The sequence below is a fragment of the Myodes glareolus genome, chromosome 14, assembly GCF_982192425.1.
Source record: "Myodes glareolus chromosome 14, mMyoGla1.1, whole genome shotgun sequence".
Taxonomy (NCBI): domain Eukaryota; kingdom Metazoa; phylum Chordata; class Mammalia; order Rodentia; family Cricetidae; genus Myodes; species Myodes glareolus.
This window is the reverse complement of record NC_142039.1, coordinates 50,440,031-50,467,602: the sequence shown is the minus strand read 5'-3', so window position 1 is coordinate 50,467,602 and position 27,572 is coordinate 50,440,031. Positions and strand designations below refer to the sequence as shown.

The window sequence follows — 27,572 nt, the reverse complement described above, 5'->3', positions numbered from 1 at the left end:
TTTGTGCTAATTTCTCATTTACTTTGCATATTTTTTGTTTTTTTTTTTGGGAGGGGGCGGGAGATGGAGACTGGTTATCACACCTTCTATGTGCCCAGTAGCATCCAGAAGACTATGGCTGTGCTAACACCTTCTATGTGGCCAATAGCATCCAGAGGACCATGGCTGTGTTTCCAAGCATCCCAAAGACACCCTGAGGGTGAGACTGTTGCTGCTACTTGTTTTGAAGTTGGCAGCCTGAACCTAAGAGAAAACAGGACAGGGAGAAAGAAATCGAAATACACATAAAGGCAGAGAAAGATAACAAGGTCAGGCACAGAGCAAAGAAGTGGCAGGGAAAAATGGCAGAGCATGACAGTTACAGAAGAATCCAAGGGGAAGGTCCTGTCTGTCTCTAAGAAGCATTTGGGGAGGAGCTAGCGCACATGCTTACCTGACATTCACAGATTTTACCCACAATATAAGGGGTAAGCTGTTAACTGAAAGAATGAACAGTCTTAAAAGACACTGGAACTAATAGCCGACTGAGACACAAATGGTGTCTGATGCAGATCTTACAGGCGTGTCCTGGTTCTTCCACAGTGCCACATATTTTCAAGATCTTTTAGTTTCTTGTTGCTGTGGCTCTGGGATGACACCCCGGACTCTGTCCCTGAGCTATCTAGTCCCCTTTCAGGTCTCCAGCTTGGTTCTAGCTGCCATGTCTGTTGCTTCCCTTAGCTAAACGTAGCCCTTGAAAGATTGGGTGTTTTTCTTATTACCTTTGTTTAACAAAAAGTGTTTTCAAAAGGAAATTGATTTTTTAAATGAAAATAGAAATAAGCAAAATGTCAAAGCAGAAGTCTTTGTTTTGGGGTGCCAGAATTGAGTTCAAGATATGCTAGACTAGTTCAACCATACTCCTAGCTACACAAAGTGGGAGGATTCTGAGGCCAAAATGGCTGATTTACTGCTGATCTGACTCTTAAACCATTTCTGAATTCTAAGAGTAGTTTCTACACACTTCCATCCTCTCTTTATCTCCGGGGTAGCGAAGTCTCAGTCACAAGATAGCCTGGGAAAAATAATGAGCAGACAGCTCATTCCAGAGCAAAGACAGCAACCCTTGGGTACTTCCATGTCCAAGTCTAACAAGAGGGAAACAAAATCCAGGAATCAGAGATGAAAATTTTTTTTAAAAAATCAATTCATTCTTAGTTATTTCCTGATCCAATCAAGCCTACACCTACCCTTTCACACCATGGCAACCTTACAGCAGCACCATACTGCTCAATGCTGAGCTAGGTTCTCCTTTATCATGATCACCTAAAGAAATCGATTTCCACTGGAAAATTCAAACTACAATTATTCAGCCTTCTCAAAGCATAGGTTGTGGATTACCTTGATGTGAAAGTCATGGTCAACAAGGATATTTTCAGGCTTCAGGTCCTTGTGTATAACGCCTTTGTCATGTAAGTAGCACATTCCTTCGATGATCTCCATAATTATCCTCCCTTTAACAGAGAGTGGGACACTGACCTGAAACAACATAATAAATAGAGAAGTAATCTAACAGGCAAGCGCGACTACTCCATCCAAGAGAGTGGGATGTGAGCCCAAGGTTGGTGGTAGCAGGTTTCTCCCACCAGGAGGTCTGCAGCACTGCTGTCGCTGGGAAACAGCCCCTTTCAAGACAGATTCTACTCCAGGGCCGACAGGGTACTAATGCTGTATTTTGTTCAGTAGAAAAAGCAAAAAACTTTTGTGCCAATCTGGATGCAAATAAAAATACTGTAAGAAGAAGAAGTCATTGATTTTCCTGCTTCCTACCGGCACGTACCACTACGGTTCATTTACACAGCGGAATATTACTCAGCTCTTAAAAACAAATCATGAAATTTGCAGGCGAATGGATGTAACTAGAAAAAAAAAACCATCCTGAGTTAAGTAACCCCGACGTAAAAAGAGAAACATCATATGTATTCACTTACAAGTAGTTTTTAGCTGTAAAGTAAAGGGTAATCAAGCTGTAATCCACAGACCCAGAGAAGCTAAGTAATAAGGAGGGCTCAAGGTGGGGGGATGCATGGATATCTCTGGGAAGGGGAAACAGAACAGACATCACTGGTGGATAGGTGAGGGGGCATGGAAACAGAAGGGTTCAGGTCAGGGAAAGATGGAGGGAGAGAGCACTGAGAAAGACAACTGGATTTGGGGGGCATCTCAGGGACAAACTACAAACCTAATGTAATGAAAACCCTCAGGAACCTAAGAGGGTCACCCTAGCTAAGACTCCCAGCACTGGGAGATATGGAGCCTAAACTGGCTATCTTCTGTAACCAGGCAAGATTTCCAGTGGAGGAATTGAGACATCAACCTAATTACAGTTGGGCAGCTTTGTCTTCTTGTGGGACTCCTATCAGGGAACAGGGGTTCTCTGACTTTTGCTTGCTTTTGTGCTCCTTTTCCTCCTACTGGGTTGCCTTGTACAACCTTAATATGAGGGAAGTACATAGTCTGTACTGTAACTTGATATGCCATGTTTAGTTGATATCTATGGGAGGCTTGCCCTCTTCTGTAAAGGGAGGAAGAGTGGATGGGGGTGGCAGAGGGGAGATGTGGTGAGAAAGGAGGGGAAACTGAGGTTGGAATGTATACAAAAATAAAAGAAAAGAAGCCATGAATTAGAAAGAAAGCAATTCAGGGAAGTGAGGGAAATACAAGGGAAGTATTGAAAGGAGGAAAGGGAAAGAGGAAAATGAGATAATTACTTTTTTTAAAAAAATAAATAATTTATAAAAGAATATCTTGAGAGAACTTGATACTATATTCACTTAACAATATCCTTTATGTATAGTGCATTATGCAATGAAAACTTATGTTTAAAACATGAAATCAAGCTCCTTGTAAACAATGATTTTAATTATTATTACTATTATTTCTATTCCTACCAGTACTACAAAGATTGTCTCTGTATGCCTAAAATGATGTCTAGAATATTAGAATGAACAGCAAAGTCCACAAACATTTCCATGGCATACTCATGTGATATGACAATATTACTTACATTAAGTATAAGAATAATGTCAGGGAAATAGGAATGTGAAATGACACTAAAAGAAAATGAATACAAGGAAGTATGTTTACATTGCTGACAGCAACATAAGCATCTCTGTCACATGCATGCTTCTAAAACTAAAAATGATGCAGGAGAATTGTCTGTATTCTGTCAATCATATTTTAATAAAACGCTGATTGGCCAGGCAGGCAGTATAGGCGGGAAAACCAGACAGGAAGTAGAGGTGATGCAATGAGAACAGGAGAATTCTGGGAAGCAGGGAGGTTCCTCTGCCATTCCTGCGCAGAGCACTGAAGAGGCAACATGTAAGCTGACAGCTAAAAAAGGTACCAAGTCATAGGCTAACATAGATCAGAATAATGGGTTAAGATAAGTCATAAGAACTAATAAGTAGCCTGACCTAATGGGCCAATCAGCTTTATAACTTATAGAGATCTCTGTGTGATTGATTTTCTTTGGGAATTGCCGGCTGTGGGGTGCCGGGCGGGACAGATACCCCAACAAGCTGGCCCTCATGTTACACGGGTCCATTATTTTTTTGTGTGTGTGATCTGGCAGCAGACACTTTAGATATTTGTAGAATCTCAGGTCACTCTTGAAAATTATACTCATAGCCAGGTGGTGGTGGTGCATGCTTTTAATCCCAGCATTTGGGAGAGAAGTTCCAAAGCTACAGTGAAACCCTGTCTCATAAACTTTGATGTCATTATTTAAAAACACATATTTCTATTTTAGTGGTAAAATTTTAGTTTTTCTCAATACAAGAACCAGCTTACAGGAAGAATGATTTCAAAAAGTCTATGCGTGTTTGCTGCTGGTTCACAGAAAAAGGTCGAGGTGGTAGAACTTAAGATTCTCAAGTCATACAAAATCACAGTCTTCACACCATCTGTGGTGGTTTGAATAGGAATGGCCCCCATACACTCATGTGCTTGAATGCATGGCCTAGAGGAACTGGCACTATTAAGAGGTGTGTCCTTGTTAGAGGAAGTGTGGCACTATGGGGGCAAGCTTTGAGGTCTCATATGCTCAAGCTATTCCCAGTGTGTCAGTCTCTTTCTACTGCCTGATGATCCAGATGTAGAACTCTCAGCTCCTTCTCTAGTACCACATCTGCCTGCATGACACCATGCTTTTTTGCCATGATAATGGACTAAACCTCTAAAACTGTAACCCAACCCCAATTAAATGTTTTCCTTTATAACAGTTGCTGTGGTCATGGTGTCTCTTCACAGCAATAGAAACCCAAACTAAGACACCATCTTTATCCACATTATGCTATAACTGACCACAGCATCAATAGCTTGATCACCACAATATAAAAGATAGCAGAAGGCTGGGTGTGGTGGTACATACCTATAGTCCCAGATACTGAGAAGGCTGAGGCAAAAGGATCACTTCAGCCTAAAAGTTGAGAGCAGCATTGCTATGGACCTTGTTTACAAAAACTGATTCATTAAAAATAGCAGCAGAGATTTATTACTGTCTTCATTGGTATACTTTCAGGAAAGTCTTATTAGTAAGTATGAATTACCCCCAACTCAACCTTTTCTTGCTTCTCTAGGTCCTTGACTTTTCTTGCATTCTATTCCTTGCAGCTTCTCATTGACTGATATCACAGAATGCCTTCCATCATAGATGACTTACCTCTATCAAAATGCCTAGTTCTGTCACAGGGCTGATCTTACCTGGTGTGGAGGAAGAGAACCATCTGGTCAAACTACAGTGCATGTGTATTATCTTTTACTCTTGCCATGGGTGTTCATAATTCTGAGAGACTGACTGATTTGGCAGCTGTAAGGTGTAGGGAGATGGAGGGAGGGGAAATATTTGCTACAAAGGCAGCTGCATGTTTCAGTCCCTTACATGCAATCTGTGTGCTGGCAAAAGTCGGTGACCGGCAGTTCTACAAATTGGCATCCTCTATCTCCTTCACACATGGCATTCTTTGTGCCTGGAGTGTTTACCCTCCAGTTGTCTGCTTCAACTTGTCCTTCTACGGAAGCCTTTCCCACCTTGCCCAGGCTGGGATGGGTGCCTTGCCTATGTTCCACAGCAGGTGACTGTATGCCTATCAAACACCATCACATCATATGCTCACTTGCTTTTTCCATTTCCACCTGTCTATGTTGTATCAGCTATGGACACTTGCAGAACTAGCACAAGACTCAGATCCTAATATGTACAGAAATTTTAAAAACTTATCTAGTCTTCATAAATTCAGTTTTTTTTCCATTTTTAAATTTTATATTGCTGGTTTATATTCTAGATTTAATTTACAGTAGCTTCTTAAATGGTCTAAAAGTACAGTTGCTAACATTTCACCTTCTCTTACAGTTAATAAGAGTGTACATACTTTTCTTAATCACTATCATTTGCAATATAATATGAATTTTCATCAATCAACCTAAATTTGTTACCATTTATATAATCATGTGTAGGAAGAAGAGGATTCTTTGGCAGAAGATAGGTGTATATGTCAACTGTGGATCAGAGACATGAGGGGGTTCGGTAAAGAGGGAACCCTAAGTGGTGACACAGAGCTACCAGTGGGCACAGATGGAAGAGGGACTAACTTTAGAAATCCAAACTAAATCAGATGTGGTGGCACATGCCTTTAATCCTAGTACTTAGGAGACAGAGGCAGGCGGATCTCTGTGAGTTCAAGGCCAGTCTGGTCTATATAGCAAGTTCCAGAGAGCCAAAGCTACATAACAGAGACCCTGACTCAAATCAATAATCGTCACCCCCCAAAAAAGAGAAATAAAACAAAAAATAAAGAAGAGTCCAAATCTTGGAACAAAATTTCCAAGCAGAAAGCTACCAACAACGCCCCAAGAGTAACCATCACCTGACACATTAGCACAGACTGCTGGAAGGCACCACCCACCTCGGCCTTCAGCACATGCATTAGGTTGCCCTTCTCCATGAACTCCATCACCAGCGAGTAATTCCCGTCTTCTATGATGATGCCCAGCAGCTTTACCACTCGAATGTGTCTCAGTCTGTGCATCATCTTCCCCTCCTCCAAGAGAGCCTCATTGTATCTGTGGGCAGGAAAGGCAATACGCTGAACAGGGAGGAACAAAACCTTCTACCCAGGCGCCCAAGAAGCTCCAGCGTCCCTGCAGTGTGTCATATTGCAGACATTTGTCACCACCAGGTCTGTTTTGGTCTCCTCTGGGCAGTCAGGTCCTAGAAGGAAAAGAAGCTTCTCCTCATATTTATACCCCTCCCTCCCACCCTGTCTTAGGAACTGGCAGTCGGGTGATCACAATACACACTCCTGTGTAGCACAGACCTGGTCTGATGGAGACTGAGCTGGAGAATACAATAAAGACACAATTCTCAAAACTAGTCTTAGGAGGGGAGAAGCCCTCCAGTGATTGCCTTTTACAAGGTTGCTGGGACTTTTCATGATGGAAATGGCCTTTTTTTCATTTCAGGTTGGGTGTTTTCATCCATGGCTCTGTTTTCTTTTCACTGCCTCCCTTACTACCCAGGGTTTCTGTCTTCACTGATGTCTTACCCATACATTTCTCAATTAGTATCTTTTCATTAACCCCAAAGTCCTCATCCTAACAATAAGAGTTAGGATCACCCCTCAGTTGCCAGTGTGCCAAGTCTCCCAGTAGGTCAGGCTCATTTAAAATTCCATGTGCTTAGCCACACAGGGGGTGACGACTATTTCCTCTGGGCAGTTGGCAGGAGGTTCCCATCTCTGTTCCCAACTCACTCAGCACGGTTGGGCCCTGTGTACACCTTTTTCAGGATAACAAATCCATGAGTTCTGTGGAAACACAAGGACACCTTCCCAAAGCCTCCACTGTCTAGATCTTTCTTCTCCAGCAGGTCACTAGATGCCATCTTGATGTTGTCCAAGGACATGTCTGGTTCCATTTTGAATGCTTAATGTAACACTTTTGGTTCTTGCTTAGTGCTGTGTCCTATAAAGGAAACAGAGGACATCTCAGGACATGACTTTAAAAATCAAAAACAAAAAAAAATCACATGTTGCCAGGTATGGTGGCACATGCCTGGAATCCCATTACCTAGGAGGCTGAGTCAGGAGGATTGAAGGTCTGAGGCTAGCTTGTATTCCATAGTGAATTCTAGACCAGCTTGAATAATACAGTGAATCCTGTCTCAGAAAACAAAATGTCCACAGATGCACTATGTATGTGGGGTGTCTTTGCTTTAATTGAGGATAAGTGTAATCTGTAACATGAGCTGTTCCGCTAAGAGTTATAGGTGACTGTGATTTTTATTCCAGTGAACCTTTCATTTCTGGCAATATGGAACACTAGAAAAATTTTAAAACACTCTGCCACAAAGAGCTACGTATGTTAGATAACATAATTCGAGCATCCAAAATTCATAGTTGAGTATAGTAGAAAAGGAAAACCTCTGGGGACAAAAAGCAGACTGCACACTGGACAAGAAGTAATGACTCACATGGTGGCAACTGAACCAGTGTGGCCCTGGGTTAGGAGTGGAGGCGATATGCAATACAGGAGGGCTGGAATGAGGCCTTCCTGTCACTTGGACCTCCTCAGCATACTACTCCTCGGCAGAAAGATGGATTGGAGAAAATAAAGAACAACCGCTAGCAAATGAATACATGTGTCTAGGACTAGGAATGAGGTACCAGAAAGATTCTGTGAATTCATAACCTGATAAGTTTGGGCCTTGAGTTAAAGAGGATCCTGGACATTTTCTTTAGGTCCGGATTCCCCAAATTAAAAATGTTTATGTACAAAGGGGCCATAGTCTGATGACATTCTCAGATTATAAGGCTAAAGCCAACAAAAGACTCCAAGGCAGGCTAGACAGAATCTGTCCTCTCCCATGATTACTTTAATATAAACTCCCTTTCCAGAAGTATAAATAACAAAAATTCCCTATGAGCTAGACCCTGTGTATACAACAGATGGCAGTACCTAGCACTGGGTGAGAACCTCAGGTAAATAGTATATTGAATAATTTTAGAAAATAAGCACGTTTCAAGTAATTATGAGCAAAATTAGGGCTGGAGGACCATAAAGGGAATAACACACTTTGAATAGGAAGATGAGAAAAAGAACGAGGACTTGAGAACTTGAGAGATCTGTCCATCTCTGCAGAATTGGGGCAGGCCGTGTTTCTCAGAACGAGGACTTGAAGGAGAGTGCTTTGGTGGGGGGCCTGGAACCGCAGTGCCAGGATGAGAGTGGTAGCTTTGCTGAGTTCAACATCTTCCTGGCCACCACCCATACAAGGTTACTCACTATGAACAATGTCCGTTCAACACAAGCAAACTTTATTTCCACTTTAAATGCTGTGAAAAGATGACAGAAAACTCCAAAGGAAAGAGGGCAACATATAAGGAAACAGTATTTATGGGTTGCAGTATGTTCTTAATGAGTACTTAAAAGGTGAAGTAGTGACCAAAGAGAAAATCCAGGCCTAAGAAGTGTACAAAACATGTCAAGTTTAACAAGAAGGAGTGGAACTACGATGGTCATCTCCCAAGAAAGTAAAGATTCTTCCTGAGGGTTCTGTCATTCCTGAGGAAACTTTCTGTTCACGGTCGAGTGCCTCATTCTGGGTGAAGATGTAAGAAATTCACTAATATCAAGAAGTACAGAGGAGCCACTAATTTCCATAACGCCTGACTATGGGAATCCTCTTAAAACTGTGTTAAAGGTTTTGGATATTTTAGGTGAGAAGTTTTTATCTTAGTTATTCAAGGACTAGATAATATCTTACAAGCATGGGCTGCCTGTGATCTTGTCTAGTGACCTGCAGCAAATGCTGGAGTAAGCGAATCTCCTACACTGTACAGAGGCTCCCTAGAGAACACCAGCATTACAGCACAGTTGATACCAGACAGGCATGGCAAATCATCTTCTCCACATTTCAGGCATTGCCAAGCAAGAAGACCAGCGGTGGGGTAGAGGCAAGGAGAGGAAGCTGCCCAGGTGAAGGCTTGAAGACTGAGGAGGAGTGAGGAAGGCGGAGGCTTGCTAGCAGGAGCCATTCATTTGCCTTGTGACTTTAACAAACTTAAACCTGAAGTTCCTCATTCATCTTGGGACTGGCAAGGAATTTATGAGAAAGTAACACATGAACATATATTTGCCTGCTTAGTGGCTACGGCTACAGTGAGCCTGGTGTTTATGTTTATCAATACCAGGGCTCTGAGACCCCCACTGTATCACTGGGCCTGTGCTCACAGGTACATTTTCAAGTGTACTAAAAGCATTTCCAACGTGATGTCTTTAATGGGGGGGGGGGAACTACAATAGTCATCTCCCATTGATGTAAACGCTATTTCTGGGGGCTCTGCTATCCCCAGGGAAACGTTCTCTTCCAAGTGAAAACACAGCCCCAGAGTGCTACTGACTCACATGTTGAGTTCAGGCTTATACACTGAATTAAGACTATCCGGCAAGTCCCACTGACAGTCTGTGAGAACGAAGGTGGGAGTGTGAAGATGGAAGGTGTAAACATTAACATATGTTCCAGGCCTGATTCCTCATTTCCTAAAGATGCTCTAGGGCATGTGGATCTGTCCAGTCTTCTCCATCTCACGATTGCCCCTTTCCCCAGTCACATTATTATTTATTTTTCACTTGAGTAACATTTTTTTCATTTATTTTACATACCAACCAGTTTTCCCTCCCTCCTCTCCTCCCCTCCCCTTTCCCATCTACCCCCTCCCTACCCACTCCTGACAGGCCTCCCATGGATTGCTCAAAGCATGGTGTATCACATTGAGGCAGGACTGAGTCGTGGAGGGTTGAGGCAGGGCCAGGTAACCATAATCCAGCAAGGGAGAGGTCCTGCTCCCACTGTTAGAAGCCTTACGAAGAAACTAAGCTACACGACTGTCACACTCACACAGAGGGGCGAGGTCAGTCCCATGCAGGCTCCCTGACTGTTGGTCCAGTGTCCATGAGCTCCTGCAAGTTCTGTGGGTTACACCATCGTGAGCCCCTCCCAACCACATTATTTTAAACCCTAGTCAGAAAGACTAGAGGTTGCTGGTCAGCCAGGTGTCCATGCACTCTCACTTCCTGGGGGACCCATCTTAAGACTTCCTGTTATGAGATATTTACAGAGCTTGGACTTCTCTCCTCAAAACACTGTTTTAAAATTGTTTCTAATGAAGTTTACAGAGGCCAAAAAAAAAAAAACCCCATAAAAACAAAAAGCCAAAACAACAACAACAACAGCACAAAAACTTGTTTGGCCACTGTCCCCAGTGCCTAGCACGAGGTAAACAATTGTTAAGCTGCTAAAATTTTTTTAAAGAACTACTTAGTTGTTAAAGAATAAAGGATATAAATAGATTTTAAAGCATTTATAAAATAAATTATATGGCAATTTAGTAGAGAAAAAAGGCATAGGAAAAGATATCAAAATATTCATCAACGTTTTATTTACACTGTAGGGGAAATGTTTACTTTCTTCTGTATACTTTTGTTAAGTCAGTGTCTTGCTGTGTGCCTAGGCTGGCTTGAAATTTGTGATCCTCTTGCCTCAGCTTCTGGAGTGTTGGATTATAGCTCACCATGCCTGGCTCTTCTTTATACCTTTCAAAATTATGCTTTCTATAATAAACACAAATTATTCACAAGAAAATTATGTTTTAAAAGAATCACGCCTGAAGTGTTTATTTTGAGGAATCAAACCTGGGCCACCGACAAAGTTATGCACAGTGATATTCCTAGTAGCTTTACACAGAGCAGCAAAGGCATGTGCTACTGTTTGTGTGCACAGAAGAGCTGTTAGACCCCTTCCCAGTCTTAAATACAGCTAGCAGTTTTCAAAGGTGATGCGGGATAAAAAATGTTTTATGAGTGCGGGTGGTGTGCTCGTTAATCCCAGACAGAGGCAGGAGAGATCACTTGAATTCAAGCTTACTTAGTGAGTTCCAAATCAGTTAGGGTTACACAGTGAGATCCTGCCTCAGAAAAGAAAAAAAAAAGTTTGGGTGGAGGTGGAGCAAAGACTTAGTGATTAAGAGTGCCTGCTGCTTCTGCAGGAGACCTGGTTTTGGTTCTCAGCATGCACATGGCAGTACACAGTCATCTGAAACTCCACTTCAAGGAAATTTGAGTCTCCACAGTTACTAAGGACATAAGTGATGCACATACATACATGTAGGCAAACCATTTATACACATGGAAAAAAGGAGCATTTAAGAACACACAAAAAGGGACTGCTTGACACTTGGATGAGAGACCGCCTAGGAATACTGGGTGCCATAGGCTTAAAAAGAAAAAGAAAAAATAGAAAGAACTAGATAAACCATACAAAATTCTTGCCAGGTGGTGGTGGTGGTGAATATCTTTAATTGCAGCACTCAGGAAGCAGAGGCAGGCAGATTTCTTGAGTTCCAAGACATCCTGGTCTAAATAGTGAGCTCCAGGACAGACAGGGCTACACAGAGAAACCCTATTTAGAAAAATTGAATAAACACACACACACACACACACACACACACACACACACACACACACACGTACACATCCAAAGCAAATAAACTACAGTCATGTCCTGAAATGCACCAATCCAAGTGTATGATTTCAACCTTGTAAGTTCTCACTGGCTATCTCTCCGGCCTAGCCAGGCCTCCTGAAATTTCTCTGTAGAGCCTCCAGCAGTGTGGAGCTAGGGAAAGCCTCTGCTATCCTTAGGGAGCGTGGCTCTGGACCCAAATCAGGGTTTCCTCTAGTCTTGAGCTTTATTAGTCTAGTCCGATCTTATCACAAACTCTCTTTTGGCAGATTTTCAGTTGTTTCTTAAGTGTTTTTATTTATGCTACTATCTTCTAGCAGTGCTGGAGACAGAACCCAGGGCTGCACACACACCAGTCAAGTGCTATACTGATGAGCCCCATCCAATTTATTAGCAGTGTATTTTGAGAGAGCCATGTGGACAGTTTCCTGAGGCAGACCCAAAGACTGCAAAAACATGGAATGTAAGGTAGAAAGTCAGATAATCAAACAATGTTTTAAAGAATTAACTAAGGCATGTTGACCTGTTTTAGAAAGCCATAACTAATTTCAACTAATATGTTCTTTTGAATGGAGTTTGCTACTGTTTTGGGATAAATGATTATTAATGCAGAACCACAGGGAGTGAAAATTTCTCACTGAAACAAATAAAAAATTCCAAGAAATTTCAAAATTAACCCTAGCAAAATAGGTCTACATTATGTATACCTATAATACTGTTTGAGTTCAAGCTTTCTTAGACAGTTCCACACCAGTCAGGACTACACAGGACTATACCGTTTCAGGAGGAAACACACACACACACACACACACACACGCACACGCACACGCCCGCGCGCGCGCGCACACACACACACACACACACCCTTTAATGGGTGGAGTCCCTTTAAACCCAATTAGTTTTCTCTTAATTTTTCAATGACAATCATGTATAAGTGCAGGAGGACAGAGAATGAGAGAATGCTAATTGCGTATTGTTTCCTAACAGAATACTGACTTTCCTAACAGAATACTGACTTTCCTAACTTCTATTCTTTCCTAACAGAATACTGACTTTACTCAGGTACGCGATCAGAAGCAAGCTCCAAGGTTCTTTAATTAAAACAGCCTGTGCTTTGTCTACAAACAGGTCAATGGACAAGGAATCAAACTACCAACAAAAGGGAAAGTTGGAATAAAATTTAACGAAGCATGATCAAATACATGAGCACATTACGACCCATGAATTAACCTTTATCAGGACTATTTTCAACTTACAAATAAAGAAACTAAAAGCTGAGGTTAAACGATTCACTGGCAATGAACGGATTCAAACCTTACCCCTTCTCTAGACTTCTGCTCTCAGTTCTCTGATACATGCTACCTTTCTAGAAAGGTAAATAATCATTTATCTTTTGCAAACCCCAGATGCAAAGACCAAATTGTTGCCAGTCACAGTGATACATGCCTTTAACACCAGCACCAAGGAGGGAGAGGCAGGTGAACTTCTGGGAATTCAAAGCCAGACCAGTCTTCTACATAGTTAGCTTCAGGATAGTTAGAGCTACATAGAGACCCTGTCTCAGCTGGAGTGGTGTGGCGCATGCCTTTAATGTCAGCACTGAGGAGGCAGAGGCAGGCAGATCTCTGAGTTCTGAGTCTGAGGTCAACCTGGTCTAAAGAGTGAACACCAGGACAGTCAGAACTACACAGAGAAACCCAGTCTTGAAAAACAAACAAATAAAATCAATATCATCCATGCTTTTATTCTAAAACCCACCTGCCAGAATACTGTCCAAAGTGTGGGAAGCTACTATACTTTCGATTCAATTCCCAGATTCTTTGGATGGTATCAACATATCATGAATTAATAGGTAGCGGTACCATGTCTAGTTTGTAAGTTGTTACCTTAGGCATATTCTTAATACAGTCCTGAAGGCTTAACACTATGTATGAGGATCAAAACAAGAAAGAGAAAAATGAAAATTAAAGTTGATGATCATTACTGCTGCTTTGCCATCAATACAAACAAAATAAATTTTCATTTTAAACAAAACTAGTCTTCATTTTCAGTATACAACAGAGCCTCAGCAGTGTCTTTCCAGTGGCTACAAAATTACACGACTAAGTTATTACACCTCAACGTTCACACTGCCAATGAGTTTTCATGTGTTAAGAAAGAATTAACAGCTTTATACGGAGTAAAAGGCTTTTGTGGAATTTCTTGAATAAAGCAGCTTCACTCTGCCCCAAATAAATGACCAAGGAAATCCAATGATCTGCATGAGACAAAGAATGAGCCACCCTGGACCGCACCATCCATCCTCAGGAGGCTCTGTCCAACACTTAAGGTGAAGAGGATGTGGCTTAGCTTCTTCATAACCCAGAGAGTGTCTGCAGCAATCCATAAAAGTCCGGAGAAGCCATAGACGTTTGACACCATTCTCTCGCTGAGGTCGTGGATCACTCCTCATTTGCTAGCTCACCTCTACGTTAATGATGAAAGGTACTGATTGCTCTGCAACCTTCTGCTACCCCAACTACAACAGTAATCGACCCTGTGAAGGGTTGGTAGGTCCAGGAACATTCACGTAACCTTGCTGGCTCACTACCACTTCAACAACCCATCGCCCCTACCAAATGAATAGTAAGAGAGAAACACCTGTCGTATTGCTCCCACCATAGCCGTGGCCACAGCGCAGATGTCCACTTTCTGTCGCGACTTGAGCTAAAACTATCGCAAAAAGGGGGAAGAAGGGTCCAACCTCCCGCTAGACAGCTGACAGCAAGTCCCGCGCCTTCCGACTTCCGGGTACGCAGGCGGCCCAGCTCACCACCTCGCTTCCGGAAACGAGTCCCGTCCTCTGGCCCAAGCGCTAGAACCGTGCGGGCCCCGCCCCAGAACCGTGCAGGCCCCGCCCCTTCCGGGGAGCCGGCTGTTGAGGAAACAAGCCGCGGTCCCGGCCTCAGCCTCCGCGCCTACTTACCGCAGCGTCAACTTCAGAGTTACTTTCGTTTTCCGCGGCCGAGCACCCCGGCCCAGGTGAGGAAGGACGGGCGGTGGGCGCCAGGGGCTGCGCCTCGCGTGGCTGCCGGGCCAGGACGGTACCGGGGCCCCGCCGAGGATGCGACCGAGTTCGGCGCTACAGCGGCGCCCAGCCACGCCCGAGCTCCCCGCGGCCTGACGCCGCGAACGCCGCGCTCCTTCGAGGCTCCGCACCGCGGTTCGATCCCGGGGCGGTGAGCGGCACCGACACCCGAGCTCCCGAAACCCGCGCTCCCTAGGCCGCTCTGGGGGCTGCGCGTCTTCCTCGACCGGCGCTCCTTACACTGGGCGGTGCTAGGCCGTGTCGGCCTCTGTCTCCGCCTTTGCCCACGCCCCGGGGCGGTGAACGTGAGCGGGAACTGGCGGACCGCGGCCGCGTTCGCACAACGATCCTGGAGCTCCGCCGGCGGAAAGATTCGCCTTACTTTCCAGCTGGTTCTGAGAGAGCCGGTCAAGAGGTGCCCTTAGCTGCTGTCGGGCGGAGTCAGCCTGGCCCGCAGGAAAGCACCGTGTGCGACCGTGGCGATCGAGAGCAGGCAATATCGTTCCTCTGCTACCGCGGGCTGCCGAGGAAGAAATGTGATTATTTTTGTAGCCCTCTAAAATGGTAATTGTGAAATCTCAAGAAAAAAAAAGTGTCACTAATGGTGTCATTAAGCAGTTGCACGATAATACAACGATCACTTATTGTCAAAAGATAATTAGTCGAGAGAGGATTACAAAAGACACAAAGAAGTCTTACTGAAGCATACACAATCACCACCTTAAGAAAAATCACAGCCCTTTTAACAGATACCTCGCCATGCAGATAAGCATTAAAAAGATACTCAGTGTCATAGGACATTATGGGAAACTCAGCTTTGATGTAAAATACTCATAAAATGTCCAAAATTCCCAACATTCACAAATGGAAGGAATGCAAAAAAGTATCTAAGGCCTCACTTTTAGCTTGCCTCGGGAACCTGCCTGTTTTTGCATCTCTGGCATTGGCTTCAAACTTGGTCAGGTTTTTTTACACGGGTTCTGGGAATTAATTTCAGGTTCATTATGTTTGCATGCTTGCTGAAGGAACTGTGAGCTGTATTCCCCAGATCCCTGTACCGAAGTTGTGGTTTAGTTTTTCTTTTAAGTTTTTTTTTGTTTGTTTGGTTTTTGTTGTTGTTGTTGTTTTTTTTTTTTGAGTATGTCTACATGAGTGTAGATTCCCCTTAGGCCATAAAAAGGCAGCAGGTCCCCTGGAGCTGGAGTTACAAGTGTAGGTCTGCGAACGAAGCAGGTCCTCCATAAGAGCAGTAGTGCTTTTTAGCAACTGACTCATATCTCCAGCCCCTGTATCTGAATTAATTTTTAAAGGTTTGTTTTATATGTATGAGTGTTTTGATCGCATGTTTGTGCATTGCTTTAGTGCCTGGTGCCCATGGAGGTCAGAGGAGGGCATCGGATCTCCTGGAACTGGAGTTATGGATGACTAAGTCACTGTGTGACTGCTGAGACTGTGACCCAAATCCTTTGCAAGAACAACCTCTGAACCATCTCTCCCAGCCCTGTATCTGAATTTTTGCAGCAGCTTTTCATAATTGCCCAAACTTGGAAGCAAATGAGTTACTTTTCAATAGCTATAGTAAATGGAATACTAATTGGCACTAGAATGAATTCTATAATTAAAGAATTTGGTGTGTTTTTTGTATATGTCTAAGTAAGAGAAGTCAATCTTTAAAAAAAGCCCTACACAATATATATGACATCCTCAATGAGGGAAAACTATGGAGATTCTGTAAGGCCAGTGGTTGCCAAGAGTTTACAATGAAGAAGGATATATAAGTAAAACACAGGGAATTTTTTTTTTTTTTAAGAGATTGAAACCATTTCATCTGACTACATGGATGCCTGTCATGGCATGCATTGTTCTGGGCACTCCAGAGAGGCAGAACCAAACAGATAGAAAGGAGGATGGGGATAGATGTTTTTTAAAAAAAGGTAACCAGACTAAAATTAGAGAGACTGAAAAGTCTCGTGTGGGTCTATAAGCTGAAGACCTTATGTTGCTGGTAATGGTTCATTCTTAAGCTTGAGATCTCAGAATTAGGGAAGCTGATGATGTGCCTTTATGTGTGTTAGGTTTTATTACTGTTAACATCTCATTAGACCTAGCTTCACAAATTATAAATTATCTTGAGAGAGGAAGAGAGAGCGAGTAGTTCTCTACTACCTCAAGCATTAACTAGGCTACTTGAGATGTATACCCATGAATAAGGAGGTACTATTATATTGGTAATGCCTATTTCTCTCTCTCTCTCTCTCTCTCTCTCTCTCTCTCTCGCTCGCTCGCTCGCTCTCTCGCTCGCTCGCTTTGTCTTTCTCGGGATCTATCAAAACTTCTGATCTCTTAAAAAGTATTTCGTTTTCTATTTTCAGGTTCATTGACTTCTACTATCTTTTTATTTGTTTGTTTTTGTTTTTTGAGTCAGGGTTTCTTTGTGTAGCCCTGGCTGTCCTGGAACTAGCTCTGTAGAGCAGGCTAGCCTTGAACTCAGAGATCTGTCTGCCTGTCTCCCAAGTGCTGGGATTATAGGCTTGTACCATCACTGTCCAGCTGACTTCTACTGTCTTTATTATTTCCTTCTGCTTGTGGTGGCCCTGTCCTTTTCCTTATTTGTTAGTGTCTTAGTATAGTTTATTGTTTTAAGTCTTCTTTTTCTAATAAAAACATTTTATTGCTGTAACTTCCTTTAGTCTTTCTTTACTCACATCTCAGATGTTTTCATATGTTTAATTTCTACGTTTACTCAATTAAAATAGTGTTAAGACTCTTTCTGACCCATAATTCATTGATATTATTTACTTTCCTAGTATGTAGAGGTTTTTTTTTTTTTCTTTTGAGACAGGGTCTTACAATGTAAACCTGGCTGACTTTGAACTCAGAGATTTACCTGCCTCTGTCTCCTGGGTTCTGAGATTAAAGGTGTGCACCACCATTCAGACTTCCATTCTCTTTTCATTGGTTTCTAGTTTAGTTTTGTATTAAAGTAGGACGTATTTTGTGTAATTCCAATTTTAGATGGCTGTGACTCAGGATGAATGGTCCACGTGTACCTGGAAACTGGGTACATTCTGTTTTGCTGGGTAGAGTACTCTATAACTGTCAATTGGATCCAGTTGGCTCATGATATTTTTTTTAAAATAATTTTATGTACGGAGGCTGGAGAGATGGCTCAGAGATTAAGAGCACTGCCTGCTCTTCCAAAGGTCCTGAGTTCAATTACCAGCAACCACATGGTGGCACACAACCATCTGTAATGGGGTCTGGTGCCCTCTTCTGGCCTGCAGGCATACACACAGAATATTGTATACAAAATAAATAAATAAAATTTTTTTAAAAAATAATAATTTTATGTTTAAAATTCCAACATTTTCAAACCTATTGATTCCACTAATACATTTAACATGGATGACTCTCAGGAGCACTCTGCTAACCAAAAGAAGCCAGACAAAAAGGGAGGAAATTGTATAGTATTAATATTTTATTTATTAGGCATTACAGAAAGATCTATGGTAACCAGGGACTGGGATGAAAGAGAGACCATAAAATTGTGGAGAACTTCCTAAGGCTGGTTTCAGAAATAGTATGGTGAATAAATACCCTGCTTTTCAGCTCAAAGTTGTGAACATTTTGCTATGCTCATGTTGTCTTTATCTTAAGCTTCATCTGTTGTAGGGAGGGGCTGCTTGTTCTTCCTGGCCGCCTGGCTAGCGTAGCCCCGAAATAGCCATGTAGAAATTGTATTAATTAAATCACTGCTTGGCCCATTATCTCTAGCCTCTTATTGGCTCACTCTCATATTTTGATTTAACCCATTTCTATTAATCTGTATATCACCACGTGGGAAAGATTCAGCATGTCTGACTCTGGTGGCTCCATGGTGGCTTTCCCCTATCCGCCTTTCTTCCTCCCAGAATTCAGTTCTATCTTCTCTGCCTACCTAAGTTCTGCCCTATCAGGCCCAAAGCAGTTTCTTTATTAACCAAAGAATGCAGCACAAAGAAGGACCTCCTTACACCATTCGTCTCCACACATTTTGCTAAGCTATTGCTTAAGTCACATCTTACAAGGACAAAGATCTTTTATTGTATCACTTTTATAACTGCTACAATGAATGTGCTGTAAAGTTTTTGTTTTAAAGTCAATCATGTGAGTATACTCTTCTGTACAAATATCAGAAAAGAAGACCCAAAACTACTGTTCAGATAAGTAGTATCTACTTAATATCTGGGTTAGAATCTTTGATTTGCTTCTTCCTATGCAGATTGAGACTTACTGGCTCTTTGAAAGCCAAATGATTTTGGATTGCATTATGGATTTTTTGACTGTTAGGTAGTGCTGAGTGCTAGTCAATATCTATGAGGAATGCTGTTAGTTTTGTTTATCCAGATAACCAACATGGTGAGTGTCAGGCCACACAGGTTTGATCTTTATTACATGGTTATATTATTCAGTGACCCAAATACTACTTTTTTTTTTTAAGTTTAGTTCTCAGTGTCTTTGGCATGTTGATTTAGGTCAGTTCCATACAGATGAAGCTCTGAAACGATCCTAGATATCAATATAAACCTTATAGTGCTGCTTTCCTCTGCTTGTTTTTCTTCCTCCTGGTGGTCTACTTAGTACTTTCTGCTTCTAGATGACTTATATTTCCAGTCTGCATGCAGAAAACTGGGGCTTTGGCTGCCTACTGCCGCTTGCTTCCATAAGTTCACCCTGTTTGGAGCTAAGATAGAGGAAGAAAGAAGAAAGCAGGAAGATTTGGTTCAAGCCCTTGTCAAATTGAAAAGTTTTACGTCTTCAAAGTTTCAGTTTTTGTTAGCTCCATTTGTTGTGACTACAGAATTTCTATAGTCATGACCATGGCAGCTCTTATAAGAAAATATTTAATTGGGCTTGGCTTACATTATCATCATGGTGGGAAGCATAGCAGTATGCAGGCAGACACTGAGCTGAAGAGATAGCTAAGGGTTCTACATCTGAATTGTCAGGTGGCAGGAAAAGAGCAACACTGGGACTGGCTTGACCTTCTGAAACATCAAAGCCCATTCCCAGTGACACACTTCCTCCAACAAGGCCACACCTTCTAATAGTGCTACTCCCTAAGGGCCTCTGGGGACCATTTTCATTCAAACCACAACTGGTGATTGAAAGAAAATCCAAGGAATAATTTATTTGGTTCTTAATCCAGCTAATCTAGAGTTATTTTAGAAACAAAGACTAGATGCTGTTCTGGGACTTCAGGGACTCCAGTACTCTTTGAGACTGCTCTTCCTTTGAAAAATAGACAAGAATGGAAAGCAAAACTACAGCCATTCTGACAGGTATAAGATGGAATCTCAAAGTAGTTTTGATTTGCATTTCCCTGATGGCTGAGGATGTTGCCCATTTCTTGAAGTGTTTCTCAGCCATTTGGAATTCCTCTATTGAAAATTTTTAGATCTGTACTCCATTTTTAAAAATTGGATTCTTTAGTTTGTCAGTGTTTAGTTTCTTGAGCTTTTAATATTTTTTGGATGTTAGTTCTCTGTCAGATGTAGTTGGTGAAAATCTTTTTCTATTCTGTAAGTTACCCCTTTGTTCTATTGATGGTGTCCTTTGCCTTACAGAAGCTTTTCAGTTTCATAAGGTTCTATATATTATTGTCAGTTATACTGTATATACTATCCATGTTCTGGGTAGAAAGTTCTCTCCTATGCCAATATGTTCAAGGCTATTCCCTACTTTCTCTTCTATCGGGTTCAGTGTACCTGGTTTTATGTTGAGGTCTTTGATCCATTTGGAGTTGAGTTTTTGTAGGTGATAAGTATCTTATTTATACTCTTCTACGTGCAGACATACATTTAGACCAGCATCATTTGTTGAAGATGCTTTTTCCCCCATTGTGCATTTCTGGCTTTTTTTTTTTAAATAAAAAATCAGGTCCGTACATGTGTGGATTTATGTCTGGTGTCTGGGTCTTTGATTCAGTTCCACTGATCAGCATGTTTGTTTTTATGCTAATACCATGTGGTTTTATTACTATAGCTCTGTAGTACAGCTTTAAATCAGGGGTGTTGATAAACAGTTCTTTTATTGTTCAAGATTGTTTTTGCAATCCTGCTTTTTTTTTTTTGGCTTTTCCAAATGAAGTTGGATATTGCTCTTTCAAGGTCTGTAAAGAACTGTGTTGTCATTTTGTTGGAGATTGTATTGAATCTGTAGATTTCTTTTGGTAGAATGGCCATTTTTTTCCTACAGAACCATGAGCATGGGAGATCTTTCTATCTTCTGATATCTTCTTCAATTTCTTCTTTCAGAGCCTTGAAGTTTTTGTTACATAAGTCTTCCACTTGCTGGAGAAGTTCCCTGGTAGAATTTTGGGGGTCACTTATGTTTACTATTATATCATTGCCACATAATGATATTTTTCTTCTTCCTTTCCAATTTGTATCCCCTTCAGTTGTTTTATTGCTCTTGCTAGAACTTCAAGTACTATATTGAGTAGATATGGAGAGACTAGACAGCCTTGTTTTTTCCCAATTTTAGTGGGATTGCTTTGATTTCCCCTCCGTTTAATTTGATGTTGGCTATAGGGATACTGAAAATTGCCTTTATTATGTTTAGGTATATCTCTTATGTCCCTTATGTCACTAATTTCTCCAAGACTTTTATCATGAATAGGTGTTGTATTTTGTCATAGACTTTTTCGGCATCCAATGAAATGATCATGTGTGGGTTTTTTTTCTTTCAATTTGTTTATATGGTGAATTACATTGACTGATTTTCATATGTTGAACCATCCCTGCATCTATGAATGAAGACGTTTCGATCATGGTGGATGATCTTGATGTGTTATTGAATTTTGTTTTCAAATATTTTGTTGAATATTTTTGCATCTATGCACATAAGGGAAATTGGTTTTAATTCTCTTTCTTTGTTGAATCTTTCTATGGTTTGGGTATCAGAGTGAGTGTGGCCTCATAAAATGTATTTGGTAGTGCTCTTTCTGTTTTTATTTTGTGTAATAATTTAAGGATTATTGGCATTAACTCTTCTTTGAAAGTCTGGTAGAATTCTGCACTAAAACTTTCTCACCTCTGGACTTGTTTTGGTTGAGAGTCTATGTCAATTTCTTTAGTGGTTATATGTATATTTGCTTGTCTGATCTTGATCTAATTTTGACAAGTGGTATCTATTGAGAAATTATCTATTTCTTTTAGGTTTTCTCAAAAAATGACAGAGGAATTTATCATTAATTATGAAAATTTGGCCTTTAGCTTAGGGCTGTTCCCAACTAGCTCTTATTACTTAAATTAACCTGTTTCTATTAATCTACATTCAGCCATGTGGCTTTTTACCTCTCCTCCGCTCTGTAATCTGACCCCTCCACCCTGCTGTGTCTTGCTAGCATCTCTCCCACAACTGGATTCATCTCTTGAGTTCCCCTCTCTTCCTGGAAATCCCACCTATCCTCTTCTGTCTAGCTATTGGCCATTCAGCTCTTTATTAAACTAAATCAGAATACTAGAGCAGCACATTTTCACTCAGAGTGATTGAGTATATCATAACAGGAAAGGGTTATTTTGCCTCAGAATTTGAGAAAATATAATCCACTGTGGCAGGGAAGTCACAGTGGCAGTGATACAGGTGTCTGGTCACTTTGCATCTGTAGTTAGAAGCACAGAGAGATGAATGCTGGTACTCAGTTTTCTTCTTTTCCTCTTTTCAGTCTGAGAGCATCGACCATAGGGTGGTACTGCCCATATTTAAGGGAAATCTTTTATTCTTCAGTTAAACCTCTGGAAAAAATTCTTCATGGATGGGGCTAGAGGAATCAAGTTGACCGTATTAACCATCACAAATCTACCTTTTGTCAGTTGACATTCAGACATTGTTATCAGCCACACTTTGGGGTGATATTTGTCGTGGTCCAGCCATGATAGGTTCTTACGTTCCAGGGTAGGAGTACATGGATTAGAAATGTTAGGCAGAATAGACAGAGATACAAAAGAAATACAGAGACATAGGATAGTACTGGGAGGGCAACTCTGAATACCGCCGATGTTTATTTTCCATATGCTTTTATACCCTAATACGAAAGGGGTGGGGGAGGGGAGAAGGCAAAAGATTGCTTTAACATGATACCAAGGACAACAAGTACAATTGCTTGCTTAAATACTTGAGACATCAAGCCATTATTTTCTGAGCAAAGCATTTTGATGTTTTGGGCAGGGTATGTAGTGAATACACCCTAGACCAAGTATACTGTAGGCTGAAGAATGTGTGGCTCAGCCGACAGTAGGTTTGCTAAGACTGGCACTGGTCTAGAGTGGTAGGGAAAGTAATAGGCCACCATGGGAAGTGCAGGCAGACAGCATTCTGAAAAGGCTCAGGGACCAGGGGGTATAGGGGTTGTGGTATATCTGCTCACCCCTCTGGCCCAGAAGAACAAAGGTGTCATTAAGGCTTATCTACAGAGAAAGTGACCAAAGTTAAGTTTGTTTAGGTCCAGGTTGATGGCTGGGAAGGCTCCTTAGACATCCTTATTCCACATAGCAGATCCCACATGTGCTGGAACTCACTTAGGGTCTCTTCCTGTCCCTCCAGAATGAAGAATCCTCGCCAAATGGAGAATACTGAATTTCTACTTGCTTTTAGAGTATGTATTAATGTAGATGGGTAGTTGGCAGACAGTACACTTACAACTGACATTTATACTATTTCTAGACAACTCTGTATGTTTTAGTAGCTAATCCAGTGTGTTGAATATTATTGCTCAAAATTCCAAGAGGCATGTGGTGAATGGCTTTTCTTTTCAGAAGTCTGTGACCTCTGGTCTCACTATAATACTATTGCTTTTTCCTTTGTTATGATGCAGCCTCAGAAGCTAGAGTCACAGAAGTATGGCATTCTTAGACTGGCCTGAGTTCCATGCTGAACTTACAGCTCCCTCTGGAAGTAACAAAGGTAGGAAAGAACTGGTTAAAAATTATCCGCATGGGTAAAGAGCTCTCTAAATGTTCTTGAGAGAAAATTAAGTACCAGTTACTAGAAAGGAAGCTCTTCTCAGTGTAAGGACAAGTATATGGAATATGTTTTCCCTGTAATTCAATACTTACAGTTTCTGATTTTTTTATTGTGGCAGGTTCAAACTGTGGTAGAAAATTTGAGGAGGAAGTTTTTTGTGGTGAAAGTCTGATGCTCCTCAATTCTCCAGAATATCAGTTCTTAGGTCTGCTCTTCGATTTCATCCTCTAAGTAAAACAGATTTTCCTCCTGGATCAATCAATGTTTTGTTTTTTTTTCCCCACCTGTGTTCCCTACCCTTTAGCTGTACTTTGTTTAGGGTCTGATATTGGACTCAGTATTTCTCACCAAATTGCTTAGGGCAGTGGTTCTCAACTTTCCTAATGCTGCAACCTTTTAACATGGTTCCTCATGTTGTGGTAATCCCCAACCATAAAATTATTTTCATTTCTACTTCATAACTGTAATTTTGCTACTGTTATGAATTGTAATGTAGATATTCCAGTTATCTTAGGTAATCCTGGTAAAAGGGTTGTTTGACCCTCATAAAGGGTTGAGAGCCACTGACCTAGGTGTCGTTTGACATAGGGAACTGTGTACAAGGCTTGCCTTTGGCTCTATTGAAAGGATTCTATTGGTCAAATTTTGGAGCACCTCCTTAAATGGCACTATCAGGTAGCTATTAATTTTTTTCTGAAGTGTGGATTTTGATTATTTTTAGGGCATCATACCTTATTTTCAGTTTTGTTTTCATTTCTCTGATTAGAACTAGCTTTTAATAAATATCATTGATCACCAAAAACCCAGTTGTGGTCGCTGTCTCAGATGTAGAGGAAAGGTTGAATGCCAGGACATACAGCTGCAAAAAGGAAACCCATAATTAAATGTGTACAGACGCCTCAGGAAGTAAGAGTTATCCTATAGAGAGCTGGGCTTTGTAGCCCTGCTGTGCCCTCTTTAGCCCATAGTAGATGAACCTGAGGTTCCCTTCAGACTGACACCAGAGGGCAGCAGATGCACAGCCCCAAGTATTTAGGAATGTCAGTCACACTTGTTTGCTTTCCTCCGCGTGTGTGTGTGTGGGGGGGGGGGGGGGAGGTTGGGGGGGGGGCTCTTTTGTAGCCTGAGGCACATCAAGGACTAAGTGACCTTATCAGATAAATGGGACAAGTCCGGTTTTTGGAATCCAGATTTTGTCATTTCTGAAGCTGTTGGAATCTTACTCAGAAAGCTGTTGTGTCTAAATCCTTTCAGAGTTAAAAAATAAAGTGTGAGTGTGTGTGCAGGTGTCTGTGAAGGCCAGAGGCGTTGGATCTCCTGGAGCAGAAGTTACAGTGGTTTATAGGTGGCTGTGACCTGCCTAAATGGGTGCTAGGAAGTGAGCTTGGGTCCTCCCTAAGAGCAGTACTAGCTCCGAACTGCTGAACCATCTCTCCAGCCTCTATGCCTTTATCCTGATAGTTTCTTTTAGTAGATTCATAGTTTCAAGTCTTTAATACAATTTAAGCTGCATGGTGAGAGATGAAGATACAGTTTCATTCTTCCACATGTGAATATCAGAGGCTGAATTTCCCTTTTTCTTTGTCCAGGATCAGGTGGCTGTAGTTGCTTGGGCTTATTTCTGGATCTTCTGTTCTGTTGCATTAGTCTACTGTCCAAGGAGTTTCCCTAATCTTTTAAGGATCTCAGCTCAGGCCAAACTAGGATTTATGGTTTTGACAGAAAAATATAATTTTTTATATATTTTTATATATATCTGGCCAGTCTGAAGCAGAACTGGGGTTTATTTTATTTATTTAGCACGTATGTATGTATGTATACACATGTGTAAGTGCAGATGTGCTATTGAGTGGTGGGACCAGGCCTTCTGCACACATAAATGTTAGCATGACTTGCAGGCAGCAGCCCAAACCATGGGCATCCACATGAGCTTCAGTGGTAAAATGGACCATAGACATCAACACGGTCCTTGGCTTTTTTAGGACCACTGACCCACTCATGGTCCTCAGCATCCCTTACATCAGCATGGTGCCCTGAAGCAACAAAGGCCAAGGACATCACCAAGGCATCAGGCAGTGGCACAGACTGCATATGTCCACATGGCTCTCATGACCCCCAACTGTAAAATTTTATTCATTGCTACTTTATAACTATACTTTTGTTACTGTTATGAATTATAATGTAAATATTTTCCTAGATAGAGGTTTGCCAAAGGTTGAGAACTACTGGGTTCTCTAGACTCTAGAGGTAAGCAACCTTCAAGATTCACAGGAGAGGAGACAGACAGAGACACCTATAGGAGTGCTGTACCCTCTGGGGCTCACAAGAAAACTGAGGCTGGGGCTGACTCAGCAAATGAATTCCAGTTTAGAGGCAGCTTTGTTCATGGACATGCTCAGCCACCTCAGTGAAGCTGGAGATTGCTTTCTGTTGAATAAACATAAAAGAAAAAGAAGTCACACTTCATGGTTTTTATGGTAGCCACTTATTGTATTCTGATGGGTGTGGTAGTTTGGATGTGAAATCTCCCCACGGGCTCATATATTTGAAAACTTGCTCCCCAGTTGGTGGTACTGTTTGGGAAGTTATGGAATCTTTGTAGGTTCAAACTTTCTATGAGGGTTTATAGTCTTGTCCCCTTTCTGCTTGCTTTCTCTGCTTCCTGCATGTGTATGTGATTAGCCATCCCTTCAGGCATTCCGTGCCTTTCTTGCCATTATCGACTCTTTTTCCTCTCTCTGGAGCCATAAGCTAAAATGAACTCTTTCTCTTCTCCAGCCGCCACACTGTGAATTGGACCGTATTATTATTTCATACTCATCATTTGCTTAGAGTCAGCACTTTCCCCACTGTCCTTGTTCCCCATGTCCACTGCATTTTAGCCTTTCTTTTTTCTTGCATTATTGGCCTTCTAAAAAGACAGATAATTTAAAGAAATTGCTTTATTAATGTACAGTCATTGAAAACTCTATTTTTAATTTTTGAAATATCTTCATTTTTCTCTTAAGGTCTAGATCAGGTTACCCACTTTTTCAGTCCTTTTAATTTTTCCTTTGTGTTGAACAGTTTCACTGTCTAATGACTTTTTATTTGTGCTACTTGAGATATGTGGCACTTATTAAATCTGACAACCAATTAATGTTTTCTTTAAAATCATTGTCTACATTTAAAATCCAAGAATTCTCACCTCCTGCCTCTTTCTCATTGTAGAAATCCATTTAATTAGGAAATATATCAGGTCTTTTTTTTTTTTTTCCTCAATTCACCATGTCTCGGAATCTAACTTTTTCATTCATTTCCTTACTTGGTCAGATCTCAGGGGAGGAGGAACTGTGGGGGAACCACACTTGTTTCTGTGGAATCCAAAGGTGATGTTGAGATGTCTTCCTTGGTCATTTATTTTTTGAGGTACGTTCTGTCACTGAACTTGGGGTGTGATGCTCAGGGTAGACTGGCTGGTCGGTAAAGTCTGGGACTGTTTGTCTTCACCCTCAAGCACTGGATTACAAGTAGTACATACCTAGCTTTTTTTTTTTTTTTGAATGGTTACTGGGACCAAACTCAGGTTCCCATGCTTTCACAGCAAACCTTTACCCACCTTTGAATGTCTGTAAACACTTTATACATGGTTATTTTGTGTAATGTCTCATAATGCTATTATGTGAAACCCTTGGCTGATTAAGTGTTGTTTGATGTTTTAGGTTTAGTCAAAGTCATATTTTGCTTCCTTGTGTGATTGGTTTTGGAACGTTTATATAAAGCTTATCTTGGGAGCTCACCAAATCCAGCTGGACTGGGACTGAACGAGCATGTGATCAATTCGGACTCTCTGATGGTGGCTGACAATGGGGGCTGACTGAGAAGCCATTGATAAAGGCACTGGGACTTGTTTTTACAGCATGTTATGGCTTTTTGGGACTCTAGACTATATGGATG

General features: G+C 41.5%; 2 protein-coding genes across 4 annotated transcripts in view; one reads left to right on the top strand and one right to left on the bottom strand.

The window, feature by feature from the left end:
• Positions 1-14,665, bottom strand: part of Ripk1 (receptor interacting serine/threonine kinase 1) — a 36,970-nt gene extending 22,305 nt beyond the window's left edge. Inside the window, exons 1-4 of one of the 3 annotated variants that reach the window (XM_048430152.3) lie at positions 14,529-14,665; positions 6,795-7,005; positions 5,949-6,105; positions 1,381-1,518 (exon numbers count right to left, since the gene is read on the bottom strand). In XM_048430152.3, coding sequence (XP_048286109.3) covers positions 1,381-1,518; positions 5,949-6,105; positions 6,795-6,958 — 459 coding nt within the window. In that variant the 5' untranslated portion in view covers positions 6,959-7,005; positions 14,529-14,665. Of the gene's footprint in view, positions 1-1,380; positions 1,519-5,948; positions 6,106-6,794; positions 7,006-13,321; positions 13,474-14,203; positions 14,361-14,528 lie in introns of those variants that run through there. The other 2 variants (XM_048430155.3, XM_048430159.3) reach the window with 2 other exon arrangements.
• Positions 14,508-27,572, top strand: part of LOC125397756 (serpin B6) — a 77,157-nt gene continuing 64,092 nt past the window's right edge. The window contains exons 1-2 of the mRNA XM_087896521.1: positions 14,508-14,584; positions 23,488-23,576. The gene's annotated coding sequence lies outside the window, so the exon portion shown is untranslated. The remainder of the gene's footprint in view (positions 14,585-23,487; positions 23,577-27,572) is intronic.